The 9,886-nt window shown below is 37.0% G+C and overlaps 1 protein-coding gene across 1 annotated transcript in view; it reads right to left on the bottom strand.

Annotated features, from left to right (window-relative positions):
• Positions 1 to 8,293: 8,293 nt before the first annotated feature.
• Positions 8,294 to 9,886, bottom strand: part of PARPBP (PARP1 binding protein) — a gene marked incomplete at its 3' end in the record, with an annotated part of 13,242 nt that continues 11,649 nt past the window's right edge. The window contains exon 5 of the mRNA XM_010286431.1: positions 8,294 to 8,448. Coding sequence (XP_010284733.1) covers positions 8,294 to 8,448 — 155 coding nt within the window. The remainder of the gene's footprint in view (positions 8,449 to 9,886) is intronic.

Here is a 9,886-nt window from a genome sequence, read left to right as displayed (position 1 = left end):
TTTTTTTTTTTTAATTAAGAAGTTCCCAAGCATTTTAGATCAACTGACAGAAAGAATGGTTTACCATCTTCAGCATGAACCAGCACTAAAAGAAGAGCAGACAGTTTGAGGTGGGATTGATTTCACCTGTCTGGTAGCCAGAGGAAAAAAACCAAATGAAGATTTTCTTCTGTATCATCTTTACATGAAGATAAAATGAATCACATGCTAAAAATGCCTTATTTGCATTGGTGCTTCTAAAGGGATTTTAAAACAAAAAAAATAGTACAATGTAAAACTCTGCCAGTTAACTAGACATTGTATACATCATATCTTCTGTCACTGGTTGCTTCTAATAAAAATTTTCTCAGATTTTGTGCCCTCTTGAACCCTTTTGCCCTACATCATCTGTGTCCCCGTCCTATCTATCTCATTTTCCTTATCAAACCATCTTTTCTTATGTTGAGATAACTAATTTATAAAAAACTAAGGGCAGGCCTTGTCTATTTTGTTCCTACTGAAATGATCACATAAACAAGGTCCTTCTGCTTACCTAAAATCTAAATTACATCGTCAAGAGCTCTTCTTACAGAACTGGGGCCTTCGTGTGCAAAGTTAATATGATGCAGAAGCACTTTCATTTATTTTCTGGAAATACATCTTTTGTGGAAAAGACTGAAGTAGCATACAGAAGAAAAAAAAAAGTTGAGAATATGGACAACTTTCAAAACCTGATAAAAAGCAGAACAGTCTCCTAAAGCCTATTCCAAGAACAGAAAAGGATATATCAAAATTCTGTTATAACAAGGTCAACATTTTTATTCACTTATTTCAACGTCTCCAACAGAGGTGAAACAGATAACTATGTATTTGTCATCCAACTTACACAGATGGGAACAAATGTCTTAAAACAGATTACAAACATCTAGTGATCATAGGGTGGGTGGGGATCACAGCCTTTTTCTTTGTTACAGATTTAGGAAGCTGTTTTAGAACTTGATAAGAACTGAACAGTTATCCAATTTTTTAATTTAGAACTATATGAAGAAAGTAGCAATCTAATTCTATTCTCAAACACAAAGCAGCAGGATGCCAACTAGGATGTCAATCTACTTGGGTAGAAGAGCAGGACAAAATTTATCTAAAACAATACAAAATACAAATGCTCTTAGCAGAACGATAACTATGCCTTTAAAGCAAACCAAATGTTTTTTCTAATTATGTTATATGCATGAATTTAAAAAATTAGTAGTTCCTATTAATTTAGATTTCAAGATTTCAACAATAAAATTGTATCAGTGAACTTACCTAGATTTTAAATATATCTGTAAAAGAAAAAAGTAACTGTATTGAAACACCCAGAGCACTCAAATTCTACCTCAAACAATGGATGTACACATTATTATTCTGATTTTTTTAACCATACAGGACTAAATATTAGGTGAACACCCTACATTAGGCCCTTTGGAGTTTTGTAGTTATTAGATCCACAATAAAAGCACAGCAAAAAAGAATCCTGTTGCTAAGTATTTTTCCATGTTACTGCTGCGGCTTTTGCTGTATTGCCAAAAATTTCTATCTTTTAGCTTAGTCGAAGAAACCAGAGTGATTATTCCTCAAGAAGTGCCACCATCTAAAAGATCTGATACTTTCCCAAGAACTTACTGCAAAAAACAAAGTTGGTGTTCAGTGTCTGCTCTCACCAAGATTAATTCTGGATAGTCTCCATACCAAGCAATGCTCCTCAAGTCTGGTGACAAAGCTACTATAAAACTACACCAGTATTCTTCTCAGAATAACATTCCTAATAAGCAGCCACACATGTTTGTTAACATGGTCAAATGCTAAAATAGTTTTAATTTGGGTCATTCTACACAATTCTACACAATCAGTAACTTCCACTGTAAATATTTAAACATCAAACTATTCTTCATTTCAATAATGCTGTGAGTTGAGAAACTAAGCTTAAAGTGTTTAAATTATCAGTATTTTATCAAGAAACAGCACCTTGCAAATACTTTACAACAGTGTAAAGAGATTTATCCACTAAAACACAATAAAACCAGTTAGGAATATAAGCTCCCCATGGTTACAGAACTACAGTTTCATTGGAATAACCAAGATATGGTGGGACTGCCTGACAGTTGCTGCAAAGGATAAATACAACTAGCTTTTCAGGAAAGAGGTGGGGAAGTGCCCTCTATATGCAGGACAAGCTCAGAGGTATGGACAGACAAGAGGCTTGTTGAGAGCTTATGAATCAGGGTCAGAGTTTGTTATAGACAACCCAACACACATGAGGGAACAGGCAAAGTATTCTTAAAGCAATTCTCAGCAGGCTCTCTATCACTGACTCTGGTTCTTACAGGGCACTTTACCACCACCAGCACATCTGCTGGAAGAGCATCGCAATGGGAAGCACAGTCAAGATTTCTAGATGGTGTCAGGGATACTGGATGGGTGACATATGGGGTTACACACAGCTGGGTCTGCTACTCACTAACAGGAAGAATTTGTCAGGGATGTGGAGAAAAAAATAAATAAAATCAATGGCAGCCTTGGCTGTACCAGTCACAAAGTAGTGGAGTTCAAGATCCTAGGGGAGTGAGGAAAGCAAGTAGCAGAGTATAGACTGACTCTAGGAGAGCAGATTTCAGCTTACTCAGTGTACTGGTACCTGGACTCCCATGGGAGAAAGCTCTAAAACGCAAAGGAGCTCAGGAAAGCTGACATGTTATTGATGACAGCATATTACAAGCACAAGAACAGTCCATCACAATACTCAGGAAAATGTGTAGAAATATCAGTAGACCAGCCTGGCTAAACAGTGAACTGATGACAGAGCTTCAATGCAAAAAAGCTTTACACAGGATGGTGAAGGGACAGGTTACAAAGAAATAATCTAGAAACATTGCCCAGGCATTTAGGGATGTTGTCAGGAAAACCAAAGCTCAGCTGGAGTCGAGACTTGTAAGGAATGTTAAAGTACCTTCAACTTGCTGCTTTTGTATTAAAAGGCTGATCAAAGAAAACAAAGTACCTTTGCTGAAAGGCAGGAGATTTTGTAACAGTGGATACAGATAAAACTGAGGTACTCAATGCCACCTTCCTCTCAGTCTTCACCAACATGGCCTCCCAGGCTTCTGATTAGAGAAAGTTTTCCGAGGAGAATTGCCAACAGTGGATAAGGATCAAGCCAGGGTATACTTGACAGGACTGAGCCCACATAAGTCCATAGAGCCAAATGGGCTGCATCCAACAGCACTAATAGAACTGGCTGATGTCCTTGGAAGGCCACTCTATACCATCTTTGAAAAGTCATAGTGATCAGGGGAGGTTCTTGACAAGTGGAGAAAAGCAAATGTTTGCAAAAAAGACCAAAAGGGCAATTTGGGCAACAACAGGTTCATCAGCCTCACTTTACATTATTTTCTCGGGGAACAAAAAGTCCTATGAGAAAACATTTCTGGGCATATGAAGATTTAGATGGTGGCCAGTAACTGTAAGCATGGATTTATCAAGTGTAAACTATGTCTGACCGATCTGTTTGCCTCCTATAATAAAATTACTGTCTTTGCAGAGTAGGGGAGAATGGTGGCTGCCATTTACCTTGATTGTAGCAAGGCTTTCAACACTGTCAGAAAATACTCTCAACATACAAGGTTGGATGTTACAGTCTGGATGTATGGACAGCTAAATTCTTTGGATGGTCAGGCTCAGAAGGTAGTAAACATTCTACTGTATCTGGAGGCCAGTAACAAATGGACTACCATAGGCACCTATTCTGGAACCTGTTTTGGTTTTTGTTTGGGTTTTTTGTTGTTGTTGTTTTGGTTTTGGGTTGGGTTTTTTTTTCTTTTCAATATCTTTGCCAGTGACTCACTGATAAAAATACAAGCTCATCAAGTTTGCAGATGACACACAATTGGATGGAACTGTCAATATGCTTAAGGGCAGAGCTGCCATGCAGAGATACCTAAACAGACAGAAGGCTATCAGGAACCATATGAAATTCAACAGGAGATGCAAAGTCTTGGAAAGGGATAACCCCTTGCAATGATACAGGCTGGGGAGCAGCTCTATGTAAAAGAACCTGGGAGGCTTGGTGCACGTTCAGCAAGCTAACGGTGAGCCAGGAGTGTGCCTTGGCAGCAAAGAAGGCCAACAGTATCCTTGGCTGCATCAACAGTAGCACAGCCAGTAGTCTGAGGAATGTGATTATCCCTCTCTAATCAGCATTCGTTGGACCAAATTTAGAATACTGCGTCCAGTTTTGGGCCCCCCAGTCCAGGAAAGACACTGATAAACTGGAGCAAGTTCAGCAGAGGGCTGCCAAGATGGTCAGGGAAACATGCCCTGTGAGAAGCAGCTAAGGGAACAGCTTGTTCAGGCTGGAAAAGAAAAGGCTAATTACTAAGAAGGTAATGAAGAAGATAGAGCCAGGCTTCTCATGTTGGCAGTTACTGGAAGAAAATGAGACAACAGGCATAAAATGAAACAAGAGAAGTTGCAACTCGATATAAGAAGGAAAAAAATCCACAAAACACTTTTCACTGTGAGGACAGTCAAGCAGTAGAACAAGTTGCCAAGAGGGAGACTCGAAACCTCCAAGGATGGAGACTGCACAAAGCTTGTCTGGATAAAGCCCTGATTAACCTAGGCTGACCTCATAATTGACCCTGCTTTGAACAAGATGTTGGAGCAAAAACTTCCTGATGTTCCTTCCAACATGAATTATTTTATGATCCCAAGTTTAAGGAGTCCTATAGACAATGTTTTGCACTCACTTGCACAAGTTTCCAGCAACTTTAGAACACAAAACTCCAGAACTGTGTGAATACTATCCAATTAACTCAAACATTCAGCACAAGACCGGGTAAAGTCTCATATGCTTCCCAAAATACTACTGCATGTTCAGATGCAATCACAGCTTCACAAATGCAACACATAAGAAATAGCATTTTCCATGTCAAGGGAAAGCTCAATGCACTAATCCACGTGCATGATCAAGTCAATCTGTCCAACTTCTACAATTGACTGTAGAATACTACTCACAGACCCGAAATGAAGACCCACTCCAAAGCATCACACTGGCTCAGACGTGTTGAATGGAACGACACAGCTAACTTTAAACAGCTACTAATGTGAGCTGTGCAATAGTGTCACCTAGCGGTCAGTGCTTACAGCGAAGTCAGGGCCCAATTCGAGAAGTGTAGCGTGGTGCCCATCTACCAACTTTGCTACTCTACAAAGTCAGTGGGGACTTCTGAAGCATGTACATGTATATATAAACACACATCTCAATATGAACCCACTAGCGCAGTTAGCAATAAGACAAATGCCTTTCCATCATTCAGTTTTAAGTCACACACATCATTTATGAACCAGAAAAAAATCATACCAGAAATAAAGTAAGTTCTTTCTAGATGCAAGGAGCATTGTCTGGCCTGAAAGAGAAGGATTTCCAGAATGATGGATTAGTACTGCACTTTTTCATTTATACCAACAGAAGAAGAGTTTCCAGATCCTCAGGTGTAAAATAATCATCTACTTTCACTGACAAATTTATATGTTGAAAAAAGAACATTGAGACATTTCTTATCAAGAAACGGGCACAAAAAGTAGAACATCCAAGCTCTCTATTTACTGCATAAACATTGTCCAAGTCTTATATGTACATGATCTGTAAATAATTTTAGGGTTACAAGTTTTGCAGCATCCCCAAACTTTAAGGAATGTTCATGTTACTGATTCTTGAAAGATTAGTGATTTCTTCCTCTAACCTTAGACATCTGGACAATGAGAGGCAAACTTGAACTACTTCAAAATTGCAGAGAGTTTTAAGAATGTTCGTTCTGCTCAGTGAATACACCAAACTACCAAAGTTCATTTTAACTTTCCATTTTTCCTGCTATCAGATCTGCTTACACTTTGTGCCGTATTTGAATCAAATCATCAGTTTCATTAAATTCCACTGTGACAGCTTTCCCTTCCCTCATCTCATCTACTGTTCACTTTCTTAGCCGAATGACTTGGGGATGAGAAACTTGTTTTTGTTATTCTCCATAGGTTAGTAGATACTTGGTTGCACCATGTCTCCTACTATGTTCAAAATATTCTTAAGCACATCCCATCACTGTCCAACATCTTCAATTTGGTTTCCAAAGCAAAGGAACTTGACTCAGGCAGATGAAGGCCTGTTTTTCAACACATGTTCCACAATGACCCAGCATTTATTTGACTACTTTGTATTTTATGAAAATTCAAGTTTCACAAGATCTCCACTGTAATAAGATGAAACTGAAATAACAAACTTCTAATCATTAAGTAAACAACCAAAAATATTGCATTTTTCTTGTGGCATAGCAAATACTGAGACCTGGCTTTCACAGCTTGGCTAATCTCTACATCAGAGAAACAGCAATAGTGCAGAGAGGTTGTCCAGTTTGCTCTTAGATTTCTCAGCAGGCTTCTAAAGACGAAGCAACTGAAAATTTTGCTGCATTGTTGCTTTTTTTCCTCTGCTCTTTAGGTTGCAGTATGAACAGAACTAGAGAAATTTCTTGGGTAAAATCACATCTTCTGGAATTCATAACTGCCACACCACAGGCAGGGCATACAGACAGTCCTTGCTCATATGGCTTACCAAATACTTGAGAGAGATATCTATCTTTTTGTTTACCAATGTTGTGACCCTTACAGTTTATAAGCTGTATAGTAGTCCCGTAATATTTGAGAACTTCAGCATACTAATGAAGATTCTTTCAAAGACAGCCAACTGATTGATATATTTCTATAAGCACTGAGCTACTATATAGATACATATATAAAAACAATAGTAATGTTTTACACCATGAGGTTATAAGGCCCACATAGAGCATAAGAGATACTAGAAATATCACAGTACAGGTAGCTTCCATCCTTGGTCTGTGATACAACCAATGGCACCTACATGTACACATGGAACCTAATGAACATGCCAGAATCTGACGCTAACAAGATTTATATCCCAGAACAAATGGGACAGCAGGTACAGCAAAGAACACAACAGAATAAATAGCTGAATGCTGAAAAGAAGTTCCAAGCTCTAGACAAGTTTCCCAATCTGAAACTGATAATTCCCAGCAACTATCCCACTCTTTTCTCACATGCCTCAAGCAGAAGGGTAATTAACAAGATATAGCATTTTATGCTATACTTTGCTGAACTGCATAACTGAAAAAGTGGTCTTTCCACCCTAAAAAGTAAGTTCATGTACATAAACATTATCCCATTTCTCATTTTTATCCATATACAGTGCCAGATACAATTTAAATAAAGAAAAAAGCATACATTAGATGTTGAGTCAAAAGTTTTCTTTAATCACCAGCACAAACAGCAAGTCTCTGGCATCCAGGATGTTGAAATGAAAGAGCAAAGAAGCAGAATTAAGAAGTAAAACAAAAACTGCAAAACAACTTCAGAAATACTTCCCACTTCCAGCTTCAGTGCAATCTGAACAGTAATTTAAATAATGCTTACAGTTTTCTTCTAACGTTTTGTTTTCAACTGTGTGGATTAGACTCAGACTAAAAAAAAATTCTTTAGTATCAAGGACTAATACTGATTTAGCTGATTTGTTAAAGTTTTGTATAGAAAAATTACCAATAATAAATGAAAAAGATTTACTAACTTCTATAATGCTTTAGAAAATTGCTCTTCTCTCTATACTAATGCCAGCACTTACCAAGTCAAATTCTTACACTTACACTTCTCGTTAATTAATCTCACATTTGTAAGCCTGCACAAAAGACTAACTTCAGGTTTTCAAAAAACATTCAAAAATCAATCAATTCACCAGAGCCTTTCTGAGGAATAATTCTTATGTTTTGTTTACGTAGTTAGAAAAAAGAAGAGAAAGGAAAGGCTAAATAACCAATGTTGTCATTTGTCAGCAGCAAGAAAGACTCCTTTATATAAGGGTATATACAATGAAATGACAAAGAGGAAGTAATTAACAAGCAAGAAGTAAAGCACATATCAATTTATGTACTAACCAGACCCAAAAGAATTAAATATTTGGAAGTTCATTTACAACTAGCCAAATAGCCATATATATATTGACTTGATAAAAGTTTAATACAAAAAATAACCTCAAAAATCTATAAGCTTACCCCAACTGTTTTTGAGATATTTATATTTTCTAATATAATGTTGTAAACATTTACTCTGAATTATTTAACAAGTAAATGATTATATTTTCTTTTTTCTTAGACATATGCACAAGAAAAAAAAGGTGCTCAACAAGACAAAAATATAACAGAAATTCAATTACCTTGGATTTAAGATTTCACCAACAATTTCTTGCAGCTTGTCAATAAAATTAACAAAGTTTGAAAGACCCTTTACGTGGGCTCTTAAAGGATCAAACAATGAGGATGCACAGCCTCTTCCTCCAAGTTCTACGGTTCGGATAAAAGATGTTGCCATCTATTAGGAGAAATATTCAGAAATATGAAACTGCAGTCATACGTAAAATGTACGCATGTTGAAGTCAGCCTCTCCTACAGATTTCCAAACAGTGTATAACAGCTGGTTGATAGCAGAAATAACTTAACTGAAATCAATGTAATATCTCTTAATGGCAAGTTTTGTAAATCTCACCATAAATATTTGCAATATCAATACTTAAATAGTGCATCAGTATAAAAAACCCACAAGCCAAAGCAAAAATGACCCAGCTAATTTGGTATCTACATTGGCCTTTTGACAGCTTAGAAAAAACTTCATTACCACAGGGTATAGAATTTTATTGTTGTTGCTGCTGTTTAAATGCTCATGCTGACCTTACAAAGACTATTCCATTATTCAGAGGGCTGCCTAGGACCCAAGAAAAATTTTAACATAAGCATGTAAAAGTTAACTTCAGTAATATATTTATTTTTATTGCACCTATGAAAATAATGTATACTTAAAGCTTCTGAAAAATTATGACAGTTAAGGCTTCTATCATCACAGGTACCCAATTCCAAAAGTTACAGCATATAAAAATATATATAAAAGACACTGAAAACATGTCCCAAAAGCAGTACGCCTTACAGAACCCCTCAAATTTTAAGGCAACAGTCAGAATAAAATGTTTAGCAGTTCTCCAGAAAAGGGAAAGTAAAGGTAACAATCCAAGACGCTTGACACAAATAGGGTAATATTAATTCTACATATAAATTTTAATTACAGACTATACAGCTAAATCATAAAGCTCTTAGGACTGGGAAGAGTACAACTGGAATTACTCTAGCAAAGAAAGTAAACCTGCCCGTATTCCTGCCTTTGTGCTAAAGATTTCCTGTGGATCAAGTACAGTTCATAGGACCTTGCCTTCCCAATGGAAAATATTCTGGCTTTACAAGATTTCTACAAGACACAGATGCCAGAAAGTAAGACTTCTTTACACGGTAGAGAAATTTCCCCTTCTGGCAGCTGTGAGGAAGAGGTAATAAATTCAGTCCAAACACATACTTTTTTGTATACAATGTTAACAGAGTATTAGGAGCTAAAATAATTAATCCTGGAAGTGAAATTTCACGTATTTTCCATATTTATTCAACCATAAAAATCAGAGAATGCAGCTGCTTCAGTGACTGTTACATATCCATACTGTTTTTTCTTGGTCTGCTGTTGTCTGCACTGAGGCCCCTGTGCATGCAAACTGATTATTTTGAATATGAGGAACTACAGTGGTTCTCTGGAGAAAGAATTCTTACTCATCTTATTCCAATTATTTTTGAGATGGCTCTGTGCTGACTATAAGTACTGTAAGCATAAATGCACCTTGCATACCAAACTAGATTCTTTAGCAACAAGCCTCTGTGAGCCCTAAATATTGACACTGTAGCTTTTTTTTATTCCCATACAAGGGCATTGGGGA

Source organism: Phaethon lepturus, unplaced genomic scaffold, assembly GCF_000687285.1.
Source record: "Phaethon lepturus isolate BGI_N335 unplaced genomic scaffold, ASM68728v1 scaffold19294, whole genome shotgun sequence".
NCBI classification, from domain to species: domain Eukaryota; kingdom Metazoa; phylum Chordata; class Aves; order Phaethontiformes; family Phaethontidae; genus Phaethon; species Phaethon lepturus.
Note: the sequence above shows the minus strand (reverse complement) of the source record. Positions and strands in the feature narration are given on the sequence as shown.